Source organism: Castanea sativa, chromosome 3, assembly GCF_040712315.1.
Source record: "Castanea sativa cultivar Marrone di Chiusa Pesio chromosome 3, ASM4071231v1".
In the NCBI taxonomy this organism is placed as follows: domain Eukaryota; kingdom Viridiplantae; phylum Streptophyta; class Magnoliopsida; order Fagales; family Fagaceae; genus Castanea; species Castanea sativa.
Window position 1 is genome coordinate 23,313,911 of NC_134015.1, and position 21,790 is coordinate 23,335,700.

The 21,790-nt window shown below is 38.0% G+C and overlaps 1 protein-coding gene across 1 annotated transcript; it reads right to left on the minus strand.

The window, feature by feature from the left end:
- Nucleotides 1-1,669: 1,669 nt before the first annotated feature.
- On the minus strand, nt 1,670-17,203 carry LOC142630018 (uncharacterized). The gene is made up of 5 exons (XM_075804074.1): nt 16,720-17,203; nt 4,418-4,584; nt 3,338-3,637; nt 2,960-3,223; nt 1,670-2,288 (listed from the first exon to the last, which is right to left on the minus strand). Exons 1-5 carry the CDS (start codon nt 17,045-17,047, stop codon nt 1,911-1,913), a joined length of 1,437 nt encoding a protein of 478 aa, XP_075660189.1. The 5' UTR covers nt 17,048-17,203; the 3' UTR covers nt 1,670-1,910.
- Between the last annotated feature and the right edge of the window lie 4,587 nt (nt 17,204-21,790).

A 21,790-nucleotide genomic window follows, 5' to 3' on the forward strand; every position in this document is an offset into this window, starting at 1 on the left:
ATGAAACGTGTTCTTCTCCGAGGATTTACAAGGCAGAGGTCACCTTCCCCACTGGGATTGGCTAAGAGACCTATCTCAGTTTAGCAGTACATGATTATATGGATTCACATGTACTGTGTGGTTGTGGTCATGGTGGTATCCATACTTAGACTTAGGAACTCTTCCTTTGTTTTGTTTTTTGTTTTGGAACCCACCAGGCTGTGTGTTTTGGGGTTTATTTCAGTTGTTGTACATATAGTTGATTTTAGGATCTGGTGGGAATATTAGGATATGGTGAAAGTCTTATGTGGTGGACTTCTATAGTTCCATGCTTTCTCTTACTTAGGATGGAATGAGATGGCTTCTGTTTCATTCAAGTTTTGCAGATTGCGATGGAATAACAGAATTTTGTTCTACTTTAATTGATTCTCTCTCTCTCTCTCTCTCTCTCTCTCTCTCAGTTAAACTTTCAATACAATTAACTGAACTTTCTCTGCTCCTCATGATTAATAAAGCCTACAATTCAAATTAACTCAACTTCCTCTCTCATAATCAGTAAAACTTTCAATAGAAACTTACTATTTTTTCTCATACATATGCACAATTCATAGTTTCGGACATTAAGATTTCTTCTTTTTTTTTTATTTTTTTTTTATTGGTCTGCAAATTTGAGAATACATACCCCCACCACGATTTTCTCGTATTGGCTTGGTATAACATTTATTTTCTCACCATATATACCTTATTCATTCTATATTTTCTATATTCTATAATTTATTTTCTCCTTAATACTTGTACGCATATATAGTTATATATACCTCATCGCTTTATTTTATTTTATTTTATTTTATTTTTTTGTGCCTCCACTAATTATCCCAAAAAAAGAAAAGAAAAAAGAGACCCACCCCGGGAGGGCCCTACGGTACCTATTTGCATTTTTTTTAGTATCTTTTATCATAAACTTTTCTGAAGCACTTAAAAAGCACTTGTGGATTACCTTGAAGCACTAAAATATGTCAAGAATTACTTTCTTACACACCAAGTAATAATAATCGAAATCGTGTCGAGGAAGCAAAATTCAATCTTAATTAGCAAGTCATTCGTCCAAGATATAAATCCGGTAGAGGAAAGATAGGTTGGAAAAATACAAAAACCTTTACACCAATAACCAATCATACAAAGTGAAAAAGTTGGTAAAAATAATGAGTAAAAGTGTTACAGATACAATATACGTAAGCTATTACCCACTTTGTTTCCAAACATAATTGGTATACCATAACCTAAAACACAAAAGATACTCCACCCCCAGCCCACATACAACAGGCTCCAAAATTTTCCTGTAACCATTTCACTCCAGAATTTTCCTGTGGTTCTCTGAATTTGAGAATGCAAGATGCTCAGGCATGTACACATGCATGCATCAACTGCACACAAGCTTGTAACTCATAATTTTGCATTATTTCATTGCTGGTGCAGCACAAACCAACCTGCTACTTTCTTTTTATTATCTGTTTATTTATTTATTGGTCGTGCATCTGTGAAATGGTATCTGCTCCATAGTGTTATTGAAAAAAGAAACCCAAAAAACTTATTCCTTTCCGCTAATTAGATCTTTACAAGGCTACATGTAAACAAATTTAAAAGCTGGTTCGGTATTTTGCTTTATAATGGCGTACGGATAACTAGAATAAAGAGTACAAGTATATCAAGACCAGATTAAAACAGAACTGAGAAAGGTGGTATCACCAGTATAAACAGTCAAAATTTTCTAGAAACATAATCATCAGGTTACTAAAGAGGATAAAGCCAATAAAAATCACAGGAAAGGTAAAAGGAACAAATGAGTAGTGACAACATACATGACAATTTCAGAATAGTGAGATTATTGAGAGCAAACAAGCCACTATGAAAATGACTTCCACCATAATAAATTAGCCTTGAGCTGTTGCTCCTCCTTTTGATGAGAGTGACTTCACCCTTCTAGTGAGATCTCTCATCACATCTATAATCAAAGATTTCTTCTGCATTCTGAATTGGATGGCCAACTCAGTTGAACCGGAGACACCCTGCTTCAAAAGGGATTCATCATCCATTATTTTGGTGGGGAAGTGTCCTAATGCAATCACACAGAGTGCAATAATGGTGCGGAAAGCAGCTACTTCATTTGCAATACCAAGAGGAGCTTCAGCAGATAAAGATTTGAGTGTGTTCAAATCATGCTTGTGCACTGTTTCCATGTCACTAGCTAGGAGAGCTCTTAAGGCTGCCAATAAGCGGCCCTCTACGAATTCTGGACCTCCCAGGCTTACCTGTTTGAAAAAATGGACACATGAAATGGTCATTTTAAAACTTCAAAGAGAAATTTTTTATAAGGATATCAGTTTAATGGTAAGGCTCCAACTTATGCATTGTGAAAAGCCACTAAGAGCAAAGAGCTTTACAAGTTTGTAAGATGACTCCAGGGGAGTTGGAGATGCAGTTAGACCATGCTTGTTCAATACCCTTTTGATTGTCTAAAGTCAACAGATTTTTCGTTGTTTTCCTGATGAGTAATAAGCCACAGAAGTGTTTCTATTTGGATATTTTACAGGGTAGTTTATTCAAAGTTCTTGAAACTGAAACATAGAGTATTCTGTCAAACATTCTGCACATGGTCTTAATCGACAAGGGATGGTGATGAGCAACAAGACTTATTCTTATTGTGGCCAGAATTCAGCGGGTACCCATAAAAAGGATCAGATATGATTAGTTTGAGACAAAAAACAAAGGATTTTCTCATTCATGACACCAGGCGCAACTTCGAGATTCAAGCAGAAGGGAAAAAATAGAGCAAGTTCAAAATGATTGAATTTTCTTTGATCTAAAATTGAGGAAGAAAATAGACAATAAAGCTTACTTCAATCTGTTGTAAGTGTAAACACATTTCAATTGGTTTCAGATTAATCCAAGGCAGGAAAAATTATATTAAGGGAGTACAGACCTTGAGAATGGGAGCTTCCCCTTCTAAATTTAGCTGGGATAAAATTTCTTTCTGCCATGGAGCTGGAGCAGAGAAGTTGGGTGAAGAAATTCCGGCAGCCATGCTTGCAGCATCCAAAAGAGCTCCATCATATTTGAGTTCAATACAGTCATAGGGGTTTGAGGCTATCACAAATCCATAATCAAGCAGGAAAAGATCATTGTTTAAACAGCCATAATTAAGTACTAATGGATCATTTTGTTTGATCACTGTTTCTGCCACAACCTGGTTTTAGAGAGAGGGAGGAGTTCAGCAAAGGAAAACTGTGATCCAACTTTTATAAGAAAATAAGATTTATTTGTTAAAAGAATATTGGAGAGAAAAAAGATAGCAGCATGCCTTTACTAGTATCTTTAAGTTCCCTGCATCTTGTTCTTGAACAATTTGGCAATTTGGATTGAAGCTATGGTTGCACATGTCAATAAGAGGAAGCATCATGGGAACATTGTTGTGGGTTCCATCTAGAAGCTTTTTACCATGCAAACGAAATGCCCTAGAAGAGACTGCTGACATTGCCCATCCTAGGGAGGATGCATCTACATTTTGGCCACCAAAAGGGTGATCATCTGGTTTCAGATTTTCAAGCGCATGTCTGACTTCATGATCAAAGTCAAGAAGAAACCGGCATCTCTTGTTTACCTGGTAGAAGAAAATTGCTAGCAACTTTAAAGCAAATTCAATATGTATTCAAAGGATCTCAACAGATGATATATTAGAACTCAGATTTAGGTGTTGGATACAGACAAACGTCCCTAAATACCAGCATTGTCCAAATCCCTAACTTTAAAATAAGGAGCCAGCTGAATTTATGGAATAGTCTTCTTCTTCTTTTTTTCTTTTCTTCTTTTTTTATTGGTAGGTACACACACTTGGTGGGTGCTGAACTCACACTCCACCTTACTCTTTAAAGGGAAGGAGTTGCCATTTGAGCTAGAGCTCATTGGCTTCCTTTGTACTCTAGAGCAAAGCAAAGAGTACATGTAACACAGTATGCCTCACGTAAGTGCTTACACAAATTTGGTTACTCCATTTAACAAAAAGGCCAATTGGCGAAGTGATTAATACTGAATTAGTCAACATGCTCATTTCTTTCTTGGTTGCACACCCTTTACACATGTTTAGTTGCTCTCTAGTACATATTCAACATTCCTACCATCTCATGCATGTTCAAAATGTATGTGCAACATTTTGAAGTTTTGTGTCACACAATAAAGGTGTATCTAATGAACATAACTAAGAGAAAACAAGGGCAGAAGCATAACCCAGGAATTCTGCAATGGTAGTAGTGCATGGGAACGCATTCTATGAACAGAGAAAGATTGGTTTTGTGTGGATTTTCCAGCTTCCTGCCTAGCCTGTTCACAGTTTTGGTTTTAAAACATTATGATTTTGTCTTTTAAGCTGGCTCAAATGACATACCTGGTGAAGAAGAGGAGCATATTGCAAGTTCCTTATGTCCTCCCCAGGAAAGAAGATGGGTATGCTGTAAGTTTCAGGGAGATTGCTGATGTATGGCCACCAGAAGGATCCAACCCTTGCTCTTTCTTGCAGAAGCTTCAAACCCAATTTCATTGCCCATAGTTCCTCTGCCAAATGCTCCCACAGTGTCCAATTTACTCATATTCAAAACTCAGTACAGCCTAATTTACACAACTTGAAGTTACTAACCTATACTGAGTAAGGAAACCTACTAGCTATCATGCGGTAGCATTTCATGTTATGAGAAGATTGCTATACATACTATAACACAAAGGTAGACAAATGACAGCTAAACTTAATACTGAATAGGCAGCTTAACCACAGTTTCTCAGACAATACCATCAGTAAAATTTTAAAAAGGAGAAAGAAAGCTATTACAGTAATAACAAAATGTAAACACTAGACACAAGTTTTCAAAGTGAACCCCTTTTTTTTCTTTTTTCTTAATAATTTAACTCACACATCCCATGATATTAGAGCCTGAGACCTCTAGAGTCTAAACCATCACCAAATCTTAAGAGGGTGGAAGTGTCATGTTTATGTTCTGCAAGAAATCTAGTATGCCGGATTCCTGGACAGAAGATAATAACAAAGAAATTTTTTTTTATTATATGCCTTACACTGTTACCTGATATCCAAACGTACATTCTCAAGTAAACGACATATTATTCTGGAATACACCCTGGACATCAACCCACACACACCCCCCCCCCCCCCAGCGGGCACACCCCACCCCTCTTCTCTAAAAAACCCTCAAATGTGGTGGTCCAAATATTTAATAATAATAATAATAATAATAATAATAATAATAATAATAATAATAATAAAAAAAAAAACAATGACAACAAAGCCTTGGACCCAAAATAATGGGGCTGTCTATGGATACTCAATGAACTAGTCAAGATTGTTCACATGTATTCTGCTCTGCCATTCTACCTGATCCAAAATCATACTCTCTATCACCTCCTAACTAACATGTCATTTTACTACTTCTACTAGTGTTATTAAAATAAATAATAATAATAAAAAAGGTCTTACCTAATGGTGGCAAAATTAAACACGACCCGCGAACCCAACATAACACAACACGAAATTAGCAGGTAATGGGTTGAGGCTTAATAGGTTCGTGTTATATTCAGGTTGACATGACTGACATGTTTAATAAATAGGTTAGGTTAGTGTTCAACCCATAGAACCTATTTGACCTGTTTAATTAAATGACATTTTACTAATATACCCTTCAAACCGTAAGTATATAAACTTATTAGTTGTTATGGTTTATTTTCTTTGACATATTGTGATTATTTTTTTGTGATATTGAGATATGTTTTAGTTTTGAATGATTATTTGTGATGCAATTGCTCATTAGTTCTGAATTTTATATTGAAAATATATATTTGTTTGTTTTTTCATAAAATGTTTTTTTTTTCTTTTCATTTTGATAAAATCTGATAAATAGGTTGACACGACTGACCCGTTTAATAAATGGGTCATGTTAGAATTAAGGAATCTTGACCCGTTTAATAAAAATGTTGAGTTGGTGTTGAGTCATATAATCATATACTCATGGGTTGACACGATACGAACCTGACACACAAACACAAATTGCCACCCCTAGTCCTACCTATGAAAACTTAACTTTGCATCTAAATCTTAAATGAAGATTTCTAAAGGCTTGATAAACTGTAAAAGAATGGAAGTTTTTAAACCAAAATTGTTACATTTTTTAAGTAAAAATAATATGATTCAAACTAGTTAGTTAACTAAGAATTTTTTTTTTTTTTTTTAAAAAGAAAAAAGAAGATGATTTGATGCTACCCTATGAAGCACGGGTGCGCTTCCGGATTTAGGTGTGGGTGTAGGTACTGGTGCGAGACTAGTCAATTTTTGAAAAAGTAGGGTGTGGGTGAGGCGGGGAGCGGCAATTAAAAAATTATTAAAAATATTTTTATTTATATTTTCTATACATTGCTAAGTATACTTTTTCTCATTATATAAACATATACCAAATTTAAGAGTAATAGTAAAACATGATGTTCAAAAATTAAATACAATCCACAAGTTTGAAACTTTTTTTTTTATAAGTAAGAATGATATATATACGAAGGTTACTCTATGCCTGAAAAACACAAAGCAACCCAAAAATACAAGAAAAAGAAAACAAAGAGAAACAAGAGAGAAAACCAAACAACAGAGAAATTACAAAAGGAGAAGGGAACAAAGAAAAGAAGGGAGGGAATCACTAGACGTGAGTCCCCACGCCCGAGACCAATCAAATAGAGTTCCACAAAAAGAAGCAAGCAACTGATCCCTAGAGCTATCCAAATCCTCAAAAGTCCTCCGGTTCCGCTCCTTCCAAATACACCAAAGAATGCACAACGGGACTAAATTCCAGATCTGAGACGAATGCTTCCCCAGCCAATTCCACCATCCAAAAAGCAAGTCTGGAACCGAACTAGGCATAACCCAAGCCAAGCCAAAAGTTATAAAAACAAAGCTCCATAACCGATAGGCCACCTCACAATGAAGAAGAAGGTGATCTACCGTCTCTCCACCATGACGGCACATAATGCACCAATCCACAAAAACCAATCTCCTCAATCTCAGATTGTCTCCCGTTAGGATCTTATTCCAAGCTACACACCAAACAAAAAAAGAAACTCGCCTAGGGGCCTTAACTCTCCAAATAGCTTTCCAAGGAAAGATAGTTGAAGGAGAATTTCTTAATTTGTAATAGTACGACCGGATGTCAAAAGCCCCATTACGCTTCAATTTCCAGCTCATCCGGTCACCAACATCCATAGGAGGGATTATAGCACCCAACATACGAAGAAACCGCAGCCCTTCATCCATCTCCCAATCATTAAAAAATCTACTAAACCGAACATTTCAAAATCTTCTATCCTCCGCCCCCTGCCTATGCAAAGAAGCTTCAACAGAAGCCTCCTTATCAATGGCAATGCCATACAGCCTAGGAAAAGCCAACTGAAAAGGTTGATCCCCATACCACCCATCCTGCCAAAACCTCACCCTATTCCCCAACCTAACCACAAACTGACAATTTTTACTGAAATCCTCCCAACCCATACGAATGCTTCTCCACAAACCACACCCATGAGCTCCCCTACCCAGCTTTGAGGTCCATCCCCCCCCAATCTTCCCCATATTTTGAAGCTACTACCCGCCTCCATAAACGACCCTCTTCCTTACCAAACCGCCACAACCATTTCCCCAATAAAGCCTTATTAAAGGTAGTGAGTTTCCTTATCCCTAAGCCACCATTGGCTATAGGCGCACAAACTTTGTCCCATCCTACCAAATGAATCTTGCTATCTCCCCACAGGAAATCCCTTTGCATCTTTTCAATTTTATAAGCCACATGAGTAGGAATTGAGAACAACGATAGAAAGTAAGTCGGAAGACTAGAAAGCGTACTCTTAAGTAACATCAAACGACCCCCCTTAGACAAGTACAACTTCTTCCATCCAGATAATTTCCGGTTAATACTTTCCAGAATTGTGTTTCAAATTGAAGGGGAGTTGTGAGGAGCCCCCAGCGGCATGCCAAGATACAACATAGGTAAAGATCCAACTCTGCAGCCCAATATATCCGCCAGAGCATGCACATCACCAACCTCCCCTATAGGAACCATTTCGCTCTTATGCACATTGACCTTCAAACTTGTTACCGCCTGAAAACTAAGGAGCAACAACCGAATATGAAGAATTTGCTCCACATTTGCATCACAAAAGAGGATAGTATCATCTGCAAATAATAGATGTGAAACACGTTCCCCACCATCCCTCCTACCCTCAAAATTAAAACCGCGGATTAAGCCAGCTCCCTCCATTCTTCTCAACATCCTACTAAGCACCTCCATCAAGATCAAAAATAGCATAGGAGATAGCGGATCTCCTTGTCTTAAACCCCTTGAGCTACCAAAGAAATCAGCTGGGGACCCATTAATCAAAACAGAGAACTGAATTGTGGATATACAAGAACGGATCCACTGACACCACTTCACTCCAAAACCCATCATGTTCAGCAGATACAACAAAGCCTCCCAATTCACATGATCGTAGGCTTTCTCCATATCGAGCTTACAAATGACTCCAGGGACCCTACTCTTCCCGCGACTATCCACACACTCATTCGCAATGAGAACCGAGTCAAGGATTTGTCTTCCACCCACAAAGCTATTTTGATTCTCAGAAATCAATTGATCTAAAACCACTCTCAAGCGATTAGCCAAGACCATAGCCAGGATTTTATACACACTCCCCACGAAACTAATAGGACGAAAATCTCTAATATTGGAAGCACCATTCCTTTTAGGAATTAAAGCAATGAAGGTCGCATTAAGGGATTTTTCAAACTTGCAATGATGGAAAAACTCTTCAAAGACTGCTAAGACATCTTTCTCCACTACCTTCCAGCAATGATGATAGAACGCCATAGTGAACCCATCCGGACCTGGAGCTTTGTCCCCTTCCAGATCCCTAACAACTTGAAGAATCTCCTCTCTCTCAAACTTCCTTTCAAGCCAAACCCTTTCCCTGTTCTCAATGCGATCAAACTCCAAACCCTCCACAAAAGGCCTCCACTCCTCAGTCTCCTTGTACAAATTTTTATAAAATTGTACAACTTGAAAAGTTACCTCGGAGGCCTCTTCAAAGACCACCCCATCCACCTCCAAGGTCCTTAGATGATTAGAACATCTATGGGAGTTAGCTATTTTGTGAAAAAACTTGGTGTTATTATCCCCCTCCTTGATACATAACATCCTAGATTTTTGTCTCCAAGAAATTTCTTCTAATGAAAGAAGATGCTCCACCTGGGATCTCAAACCAGCCCTATGAACAATCTCCCCATCAGAGAGACCTACATCACCCTCCTTGGCGTCTAGGGTTATCAACTCCTCCAGTAATTGCTTCTTTTGACGCGCTACATTACCAAACTCTCGACGATTCCATTGCACAATGTCCTCTTTCAGAGCCTTTAATTTTTTCGCCAGCACAAAACTAGGAGTACCTACGAAGGAATGTCGATTCCACCAGGTTTGAACTCTATCCACAAATCCCTCCGACTTCAACCACATATTTTCAAATCTGAAAGGACTCTTCCCCCTTGCCATTCCCCCTGCCTCCAAGAGAATTGGACTGTGGTCTGAGATAGTACGGGGTAAGATCCTTTGAGTAACATATGGGAAATGATCCTCCCAATCGGGAGTGACCAAAGCTCTATCAATCCTAGACATCATTGGTTGATCAGAACCATTGGACCAAGTAAAGCTACCTCCTTCCAAAGGCAAGTCAACCAAGTTGAGATCCTCAACAAATTCAGAAAATTTTTCCATAGCCGTGGACAAACGAGTCTCTCCCCTACGCTCGCTAGGGAAGCGAACTATATTAAAGTCCCCAAAGCAGCACCACGGAATCCTCCAACACTGCTGAACTCCCACTAGCTCATCCCACATGAGACACCTCTCAACATTCTCATTTGGGCCATAAACGCCTGAGCAAGCCCAAATAAACCCATCCCCCACCCCTTTCCACTTTACCGACACTGAGAATAAACCAACCATAATCTCCACCTTATCCAAAACCCTTTTTTCCCACATAAGCAAAATACCACCAACCGTCCGATCAGCCTCCAAGACAGCCCAGTCCACATATGGGCAACCCCACAAACTACAAACCAGCTGTCTATTACAATTGCCCATTCATACTAGCAATCTTTGTCTCTTGTAAACGTAACAACATCACACTTCCAATCCCGCAACAAGTTCTTCACCACAAGACGTTTCCGAGGATCATTTAAACCTCTAACATTCCACGAAATCATTTTTATCTTCATAAAAACTAAAATATCTGACTACAAACACCATCACGAGACCACCCTCATCTTCGTCATAATTCACCGAAGAAAACAAGTTTTGCAGCTCCCCGCAACCGCATTTTTGGACTTAGCCACCTTATTGCTGCCCATTACTTTCCTGTGTAACACATTGGCTGCCTCCATCTCTGATTCAAGCCTCTGTAATAGAGCAATGCACAATTTCTCATGTCGATTCATAGATAACCCAACCAATTTACTAAAGCCAGAAATTCTGTGTTTCACCCACCTAGAAATATCTATGTTAGATTCAATACTAAAAACCTCATCAACCTCGTCCAACTTTGCCAAGGTTGTTGAACCACTCGGATCAAAGATTTGCAGAGGAAAGGCAACCTCACCCACAGAAAAAACAGCTGCTTCCTCCACAATCATACCCTCCCCAAGAAGGCAAATTTCCTTGCTATAAAAAGGATTAACCTCCTGACCCACTACCCCCAAGCCCCTTGGTCCAGCTCGCACCAACTCCAGAAAGAGGTCAGGGAGAAAAGGTCCTAACGACCGTGGCACAAAATTGAGAGTCACTGACCTCTTACCTTCAGAAAACAACCCCCTCGGGTGCGAAATGGAACCGAGAAAGTCATTCCGACCCCAGCTCAACCTGAAAACCATCGCCGGAGGGGACTCGGCACACTCCGCCACCCCTACCGGTGGCGCGCGACGCCGATGAGGTGAACCCACCAGATCCCCGGTGCGTCGCGTCGCCGGTAACGGCAGAGCAGGGCCCGTCGGAGACTCTTGAGACACCGAAAAGCACAGGCCACCCTTATCGGCCTTAGTCCGAGCCCGTACCTTCCGGAGACCACTCACGACCTCGGCCACTGCGGACGATGTCACTGAAAACACGTCGGCCTCACCCTAGACATTCCCCGGTCTTCTCATGAGTATCGCGAAGGTAAGGGCTCAACCCACTGATCGGAGCACTCCCCGGGCTCGAAGGATAATGGGCTTGTGAGCTATGGGCCTAAACAATTCTCACTAACCGTCCTTTGGGCTACCCTCTTGTTTGGGCCCCGAAACCCGAGACCCAACTTACCCGAGGCAACCTCCGCACCCCGTGAAACCCATCTGTGCTACTGATCTCTCCCTTTCTTCCTATCCCAGGAAACCTGCCTCCTCCCCATCACATCAACCTCCCCGATAAGACCTCTCCCTCGCCCGGCATGGTCTCCGCACATCACTCCTTTTCCTATTGTCATAGGCTTTTGAATTCAAACCGGAACTTGGGAAGTGTATCCTACTTTACGCACGACTTCTCATTAATGCACGTCTCCCGCCCATCACCTCCTCCCACCACCATCGTATCAGACTTACCTACCAGAACAACTCCCAGCTTAGCACCTGTGAAACTCCGGTTTACATCCCTCTTCTCCCCTCCTAAATGCATCTTCATCCCCTTGGCAATGGAACCTACCCTGTTTGGCTGCTTTCTATCCTCTACTCTTCCATGAATGCCTTGCACGGCCTTCAGGCAAAAGTTCTAGGGTGTTGAGTCTCCGGATATTGCCTATGCACTGAGGAATAAGAGTTGGAAGACCCGTTCCACCCACTGCATATTGGGAGGGGTACAACACCTTTCTTAGTTCAAGGCCAAAAGCCCTCCAACCATATCTCTCTTTGCCTTCAGGGATAATGATCGACCTCCTACACCTGCCAACTTTTAGTTCAGTCAGAAGCAAGAACTGACCAAAAGAGTTGGTGCTACGCTGGAGAGTATAAGCAGTGTCACCATCCCTGAATGTAAAGAACTGTTGAGAGCTTGCCCCAACAACAGTGTGTTCAATATTCTTCATCAGCCATAATGCTGCATTCTTACCCATGAAGACTGATCTCATAGAATATTTGCCCCTCTCATAAATCTGTAACAAGAAATAACGCCCCCCTTCCTCAACAACTAATTGAAAAAACTTGGATTCGATGACGAAATTGTGAAAGCCCCCCATAAATCTACCTGGTACTTAACCTAATCTTCCTTCAAAAATGCATGCATGCAAGGCCAGAAATTAAAAAATCCAGGAATCTACCAGTTTCAAGGTTCTCCACGTTTCAGATTGGCAAATAAACTGAAAGCTTTGTAAATGGAATGAGGAAGAATTTGTACAAGTTTGAAACTAAAACATTGAAATTAGAATACTGGGAGGGAGGCAGAGAGCAGGGAGCAGAGAGGCAGGGAGGCAGTGATGGTTTTAGGGCTTTTTTTTTTTTGTTTAAAGATGTTTTTGCACTCTTTTTTTAAAAAATAATTTTTCCTTGAATTTCGGCCTGATTCAAAGCCAGTATCAGCCTGAATCGGTCAAAACGGCCTCAATCGTTTGGTTTTGGCTGGCTGATAAAATCCGATTCAACCCAAATCGGCACGAATCGGCCTGATTCGGTCCAAGTCAGCGCCTATCCAGAAATGGAAAAAATAAAAATCCAACTCAGCACCAAAGCACGGGCAACGGTGTCGTCCACAGCACCCCACGTCAGGCCATGTCAGACGTCGGTGCGGCACCCCTGTAGCCGCGTTGGTGCTTTCTAGATGCTACCCTATGTATTCATCCAACCATAGAGGACGTAGAGATTTTTTTCTTTTTTTCTTTTTTATTTTTTAAAAATTAAGTTGAAGGGACGAAAAGAGGTAGAGGAAAGCCTAAAATAACACTAGTAGAAGTAGTGAAAAAACATATTAATTGGGAGTAAGAAAGAGTACGAGTTGTCAAGTACCTTGTAGTTCAACAGCATTGTTCGGTCTTTTTATGAGGAAAAGGAAGGTTCAGATCCCCAATTCCCTCTCCCCCAACTTCTTGTAACAAATTATCAAAAAAAAGAAAAAAGGGGGGGGGGGGGGGGGGACAAAAAACCAAGAGTATGAGTTTAAATAAGATAAAATGCTAGAGAATAATACACGTCCCTGACCACTATAGTAATAATGAGAATCCATAGCAAACCCCAAAGTTTTGGAACTAAGGCTTTGTTGTTGTTGTATTAGGGTATTCGGCCCCATCAAAATTCTACCATTCCTTCCCCCCTCCCCCACCTTTTTTTATAATGATGAGGAACCTCTTCGAGGCAAGACCACTTCGTGTATCCACCACTGTCAAGTAAACCTTGGGTACACAACCCCACGCCCAAGAATTCTCACCCAATAATCCATAAGATGCACAGTGAATTGTCACCATCAATATCTTGTAGGACTCCAAAAACTTCTTCCTTTTCTCTCTGCCCACCTATATCTTCATCAATAGATGAAAACGATGTCTCTCTACCCTAGGTCTTTATTCAAGTAAAACTGAGTCACTGCTTCCTTCACCAACCCACTATCAGAATATTTTACCTCATCAACCTGTAAATCACCAATGAAAATGGCTTGCATGCGATAAGTTGTCCATTTTTGGAAAAACCTGGCATTATTATCCCCTTCCTTTAGCCACAACCCACAATGCTCTTGATTTTTTCTTTTTTCTTTTTCTTCTTTTTTGATAAGTACACAATGCTCTTGATTTTTTACACTAGTTGACCTCCAAATGCCCTTCTTTTTCCATTTTAGTGAACTCATCTATTATGACCTAGGTGTTGCATAAATTATTTGAATTTAGTTTAGTGATAGAATAAATCTTCCTAGATAGATTAATATTGGGTGGAGTTCATATGTGCCCTTCAAGATCAATTTCGGATAGTACTAATGGAGGCTCCTATGGAAAATTCATTCAAAAATCTTGTCCAACCCGTTCAAGAATCAAATATTCAAGAACTAACAATTCAAGTGTCGGTGATCAAAGAACCACCAACAATTCAAAAAAGTAATACGTTGGAGGGAGGACTTGCCACAAAAATTGCATTTGAAAATGAAATGATCAACGAAGTAGAAAAAAAATAGATCAAAGGGATCTACTTGTTATTATGAATAAACCTACTCTAATTTCACACATTGAATTTATCATTCCTGATGAGTTCAAGGATGTGAAAATCAAGGCTTTTCTCTTCACAAATATGATTAAAGAATTGGTGCAAGTATCCATGGTCGGAATTCATATCCTTCAACTCTTTAAGATTCGCGGTTGAGTTTTCTCCAATTGGGGAATAAGGATATGGTGTGGGCAAGCATCTATTTCCATGTTTGGAAGCTTGAGGACAAGATTCATTTTGAAGGGGAAGGGAATGTTATGACCTAGGTGTTGGATAAATTATTTGAATATAGTTTAGTGATAGAATAAATCTTCCTAGGTAGATTAGTATTGTTATTTATTTGAATTTAATTTAATTCCTATGTTTTAGGATAGGATTAGTTCTTATGTTTTTAGGATTTGTTGATGAGATTATCTTACCCTTGGCTATTTATGTACGTTAAATGCATTAATAAAAATTAAGCAGAAAATTAACTCAAAAATGTCTTCTTCCTCTCTCAAGTTCAGGAGATTAGTCATCTTGAATTGACTACATTATCAATTTATTTCTCAGTGCACAACATCATCTCTCTCACCCAGTCTTAAGGAGATATTGAGTCAGTTGCTTATTTTGTATCTACCTTCATTATCACCCCCAGTTCTGATTTCTTTTTGATCCCCACATTTCCAAACACATCTCTATTCCACTTTCATAAATCTACCATTACCCAAATTGTCATTTACAAATATAATGAAATTATTACAGCTACTGTAAGCAAATCTCTATTCATTTTTAGCTACTTTCTAATGGATTAAAGATAGAATATCAGTCTCCTCTCACAGCATAATCCCTACTGAAATTTCACTAGAAAGGAATATATACATGCGCATTAGTATCACTCATAAGGCCACCACCTTCTACGTTAACATAATTTGGATATGCATATAGGGACATGCTTTCATGAAACCTAAAGCAATGAGCACCAAATTCATCAAATACAAAGGAGAAAATAAGGGAACTAAAAGAACAGTCTACACATTCTCAACAAACTCCAAGGAGTTATAAGCTCTAAATTCCCCAAGTCTAGTAAAAGAGAATGCTCGTTCCACTAAATGAAAATGAGTCCTTATAAACTCTCATGATTGAAATCAGTCCAGAAACCTGACAGCTACAATACTCTCTAAATATGCTCTAATTACTCCAAAAGGCATACGTTAACATTATACAAGAAATTCCTCATCATGTAATAATTCTATTGCTAATACTTTCGGGTTCAGATGTAAAGCAGGCTGCTTTTACATTATCATTCATCTAGATATTTCATGCCATACTTTTACAATACAAACATGAAACCAACACATATATTAGAAGTATTAAAGTATTACTTAGCCTAGGTGGAGCCTAGCAAAAATTATTTGAGAAAATAACAAATATTAACCATGGGTCACAGTGTCAATGGAGCCCAGAAGTATTCAAGAAAAACTTAGCCTCAAGGTCTAAGTCTTACTTTTATCTTCTTCTTCTTCTTTTTTTTTTGACAAGTAGGCCTTACTTTTATCATGATAAATATGGACCTAACATGAACTAGAAATTTCGGTGGTTTTCAATTATCTTAAATATGCAAGGATATTGGTTGATTTACTGAATTGGTGCCTAAATTAGCCACAACTTAGGAACATTCATCATTAATTATGGTCAAATGAGTGAGTTTAACTGAAAGTTTGGTCATTAAGAACTGTGACAATAAGCTTATACTTCTCAAAATTGTAGTTCACAAGGTTAACTGGCTTATGAAACACTCTAGAATTTAAGTTGACAAGAACCTTAAAATTGTAAGAACCAAAGATCAGATCAAAATTAAGGCTACAAAACAGAGCACCCATGTTCACTTGCCGTTAGCATTTACACTAGTGTTGACAATCTTATGACAAAATCAAACTCATTATATGCTACACTAGTATTTTGAGCATTTAATGCAATGGACAACCCCACATACCTATACCAATCAGCTAGTATTTTATACAATAAATTAACTTCAATTGGACTTCCTAGAACACCAGGTTGAACCAAAGAGACATAGAACCCAGTCCCTACATTCGTATGGTTTAATTAGGGGAAAAGTGAGCCCAGTTCAATCTTAATAGATTCTTTGTTAGTAACAACACGATATTTAAGTTCACTATTGAAATGAACAAAAAGTCCACATTATAGAATTTCCATGCTTAACCCACTGTACATCACTTTCCCCTAAAATAAAGATGGTATACACTTTTTGACTCAAAATTGAAACAAAGCTAATATAAGATCAGCCATTATCATCCACATAAGAATTTCTAAAGGACCCAATTAAGTTCTATGTCTATAACTTTGAAGAAATGGCAAAATGCAGATACCCAGAAACGAAAACATCTAAAAAAAAAAAAACAATCTTTAACACGAATTGAAGCAATAAATGTACAAACAAAAACAAAAAGCCATACCTGGAACTTTGCGAGCCAAGTTGGACAAAACAGAGTGGTCGAATTCAAAGCTCAAAGGAATGTGATGAGGAAGAGCAATAAGGTCAGAACCTTTTGGGATATCTTCAGAGGCAACGAGTCCAAGACCAATGGTCTCCTCGTGCTGCTGTGCTATCTTCACAGCCTGGTGCACGAACCCACCTTCCTTCCTGACCCACTTGATGAGGTCCGGTGGGTGTGGCACCAGGCGCGCAGGATAAGCGGCTGAGGCCTTGGCGGCGCACGTTAGAGCACGACGGTGGGTCAGCGACAGCGACAGCGACGCCATTACAATCTTTGATGCAACCATGTTGGACCTACGTATATATGGAGCCTGATTTAGGGCCGTTTGGTCGCGTTGTAATGTGTGATTCCAGAAATCTTTGATACCAAATTCTAGGATTATTCATTATCAAAAAATATTCTAGGAAGGATTGTTATATTTGGTTGGTTCATAACATTTCTTTCTTCTTTTTCTTCTTTTATTTATTGTTGAATTATTAAATATACAGGACATTAAATCGATAAAAAAATTTGAAGCTGCTTAAATAATTTTTTTTTTTTTTTGTAATTTTCATGATATTAGTTACACTAAATTACTCGTTACATTGTTATTAGGTATATAATTTTAAAAATTACTATTAGATACTACGAGGTCATTTGTTTAGGCATTTAGATTGCTCAAAACAGCAATTTAGCGAATCGCAATTTCGGGCATACATTTAATTAAGCGATATCTGCGAGATTGCAATTTTAATTCCGTAGATTTTCACAATTCTGAAAATGCAATTTTTCACTACTTTTCCAACATCTCACGATTTGGAAGATTTGGGTTGCCACTAATTGTTTCGCCTGAAAACCCAAATTAGCCTTAACGTCAAGCTTCATGACTGAAATACCAACCTATCCCTTCCCCGTGTGTATATATATATATCATCAGTCCTTGGTTCTCTCCTCATCAATTTCACGATATTTGCTTCTTTCTTCTCTGTTATTGCTCAGCCGCTCTCTTTGATTATCATTGTTGTTCTTCATCACAATTTCTAGGTAATCATTCTTCATTACCCATCTCTGAAATTATGGTATTGATTTAGGCTTTTGCATGTTAGTTTAGATGACTAATTAAACTCAAAATATTAAAACTTGCCTTGACTGAGGGATTTGTTGTTACTGCTACTGTTTCTTTACTAGTTGTGAAGTTTTTAAAACAATTTCAGATAGATGGGGTTGATCAAAACCTTTTGGCTTGGATGGGATTAGTTTTTTCTTGTTGAATAGTAGATGCGTTTGAAAAATATTTCACGTTGTTGTTGCTGCTACTGTTTCTTCACTGGTTGTGAAGTTTCTTTTTTTTTTTTTTTTTTTTTAAATCTAGATAGATAGGGTTGATCAAAATCATTTGGATTTGATGGGGTTAGTTTTTTCTTGTTGAATAGTAGATGGGTTTGAAGAAAATTTCAGGTTGTTGTTGCTCTGAGACTAGATTTTACCTTCATTTGTTTTACTAGAAATTTTTTTATTTGAAACAATATTTGGGTACAATTGGTTCCTTGCAAAACATTTTAAGATGCTTGATGTTATTTGTTTTTAGCTGTTAGAGTGTATTACTTAATGCTTAATGTTGTTCTAAAGTGCTTTTGCAATTAAAGACTGTTTTGCAATGCTTTTGCTTTTGCAATTAAGAGTGTATTACTCAAAATATTACCATGAAGCCTTATATTTTCCTTTTATTGTGTAATGTTTTACAACATACATATGGACTTGGGCACACAAGGCATATTAGGCTTGAAGAGTCAGTAGGTATGTTTGATGATACTTGGACAAGGAGTATGTAACAAGTTGGTTCAAGAAAGATTCCAACATTTTGAGGAGATTATACATAGACATTTTTATAGTGTTCTGAAATGCCTTAACATAATGTCAATGGATATCATCAAGCCTACATTTAGTGTAGTTCCAAGACATGTACAAAAGAATCCATTGTACATGCTACCCTTTTAGGTATTTTATTTCATACAATCTAATTTGCTTCTAATATTTGTTAGGATTATTTACTAACTAAAATTTATATTATATTTTAGGACTGTATTGTTGCCATTGACAATACACGTATTTTCTTAGATGCTATCCATCAAGAATTTGTCAACTTCCCAAAACCACCACTAGGTATATAAAATTTTTATAAATTAAATATGTATGAAGGATATTATTTATGTACATCTTATATGTTACTTTTTTTCATTTACTAGGAAAATAGTATTTAGTTGATGATGGATACCCCTTTGAGGAAAGGATATTTGTCACCTTATAAGGGACAGAGTTACCATCTTTCAAATTTTTTACAAGCTGGTCAATAGAATCACCTAGAAGAGGGGTTTAACTATGTTCACTCATTACTTAGAAGTGTGATTGAGTAAACTTTTGGAGTGTTAAAGAATAGATGGAAAATCTTGAAGCAAATTTCATCTTATGACATTAAGCACCAAAGAAACATTATAGTTGCTACTTGTGTTTTGTATAATTTTATTAGAAAACATGATAGGGAGGAGGAGGGATTTAATTGGGATATGCATGACTTGGATAGGCCAAAAAGCAATAGTAGTGTAGAAGGCAGTAGCAGACAAACAAACATTGAGAATATACAAGATGAGAAGATAAAAATTTGTTCGTGACAAGACAGCTCGGTCCATTTGTGGGTTGTACAATATTTTCATTATTTCTATGTTGGTTTTTAATTTTCTGGATAAGAACTTTTTTAATTATTATAATGGATTGTCTAGTATTGATATTGTTGGTAATGAACATTTTAATATCTCTCTCTTGACAAGTTTTTTTTTTTTTTGAAATTTTAAATTTGATAAATTTCTCTCCATGAATTTCAACAACAACAATATCATTATTGTTATTATTATTAATGTAATTATCAAGCTTAATTACATATTTTCAATAATATAAATAAAAAAAGCATTGATTATAGGAAAAATGACAAAATAACCTTAACAAAATAGTTGTTGAGGACCAAAATTTGACAAGAAAGCTCATTCCATGAAAAGTAAAGAAAGACCATGGGCATTGACAAAAGAAGGCCCAACTCGTGAAGTTAAGAAGGACCATGAAGGCCCAAAGGCCCAAAAGAAGGAAAAAGAAAGAGAAAGGTAAAAAAAAAAAGGACCCAAACTTGGGCCACAAGCGAGATCCCCATCCTCCAAGAAGCAGATCCTTTAAGGGAAAGCCTAGGAGATCCTGAGAAGGACGTGGACAGCTTAGAAGATCCTGAGAAGGACGTGGGCGACCCAAAAGATAGAACAAACCACTCACAGGTATCCTTGAAAGAAGGAAAGATTCGTTAGGTTTTCCAGTCAAAATCAAGAGACAGAGAGAAGTGAAAGGGGCGAGTGGTATCCTCAGATTTAGTACCTAACGTAGGAACCGAGGGATCTTGGTCAACGCAAAGGACATGTAGTAAAAGGGAGGATGGTCAGAGGCTTTCCAAGCTCACTCATTGCAAAGAGGAGTCGATGTCATTTCTAGAAAAAGGCTAAACCAGGAAGAGTCAACTTCAAGACCCTAGGACCTTGATGTATCCTTTTAAAACCTTAAGAAGAGGACCTTGGCTGACACATGGAAAAGTCAAGGTGTATGTTCAGAATCCTAGCAAAAGTCATTAAAAATCTAGCAAAATCAGGTACCATCTTTGTAACCTATGGTCCAAGCCCATGGGATCTTGAGTTGGTAGTAAGGGAGAAGTGATTTAGTCAGTAAGAGAGTGATTTTTGGTGAAAGGAGGATCCTGAAGTTTTCCCTTGATTAATGTCTTTGCTTGGAATGCATGAATCAATGGAAAACTCAGTTCCTCCATGTGCATGACATCTCCCCACGATTTCCTCTCAATTGTCATTTTCAATCAAAGCTTTCACTCATTTCCAAGAAGTCATCTTCCATTTGTAGCTAAAGCCAAATACTCATTTTGAGTTATAATTGTCAAATTAAGCTAGACCTCTACCCAATGCACTCTTTCGTATTCCTGTTAGAGGGCATGGTTTTACTCAGCAGTCCAAGGACGTCCTCGCCTAAGGAATCAGACCATGTCCACTATAAAAAGAACACCAAAGCATAACAGAAGGTTCAGTTTTAAAGTTTGGGGAAAAAAGGGAGAGTTTCAAAGATTCAAACTGATAATTTTGAGAATTCTAGGAGTTTAGCAAGGGAGAAGGGAGAAAGAAAGAATAAAATAAGAGAGCCAAGGAAGAGGACTTTGTCCCATATCCTTGAAACCTTTCAAAATATCACTTAAACTCCATAGAAACATGTACAAAAACATGCACACATCAGATATAACTCTCTTCCACAAAATCCTCCAAAGCTACTTGGACTTGAGTTCCAAATCCAACAAGTCTTGTGCCAAAGCATTAAGTCTTTCAGAATTGGGGCCAAGATCCTCATGGTTGACTCATTTTTCATGAAATTCATTAATGTGTGTGTGTGTGTGTGTGTGTGTGTGTGTGTGTGTGTTTTAGAATGTATATGCTAACTTGAGGAACTAACAATTACTTGAGAATATTTGTATTGTATAGTTCTTATGCAGGACCTACGAAGGTAAAGGGAAAGGACGAAATCCAATAAACATGGAGGAAGATCCTGTGACTAGGGAACCAGCATTTCAGGTTCCTAGATTAAAAGGCCCCATGGTTCAAGGATCCAATGTTTTGGGTGTTAGGAAAACACATGGAAAATAAAGTTTTGTATCTCATACAAAAAACACAGCAGAATATAAACAGATCTACTTCATTCATGTGAGATAACATGCAACATCTGTAATTTAGAAACAAAGAACTAGAAGGCATACCTTAATGTAGCAAAACAAATGAAGATTGAACTTGGGAAGACTTTCAATCTTCACTCCAATTCCACAATGTGCCCAAAATGTGTGGTTTCTCAATCAGTTTTATACATACTTGTTCAAGAGAATAATCAAGTGTCTTGAGAAAAACTCTGAATCTTTCTCCTTTTAATCATACGTATATTTAATTACTCTTATTAAATAAATAACTGA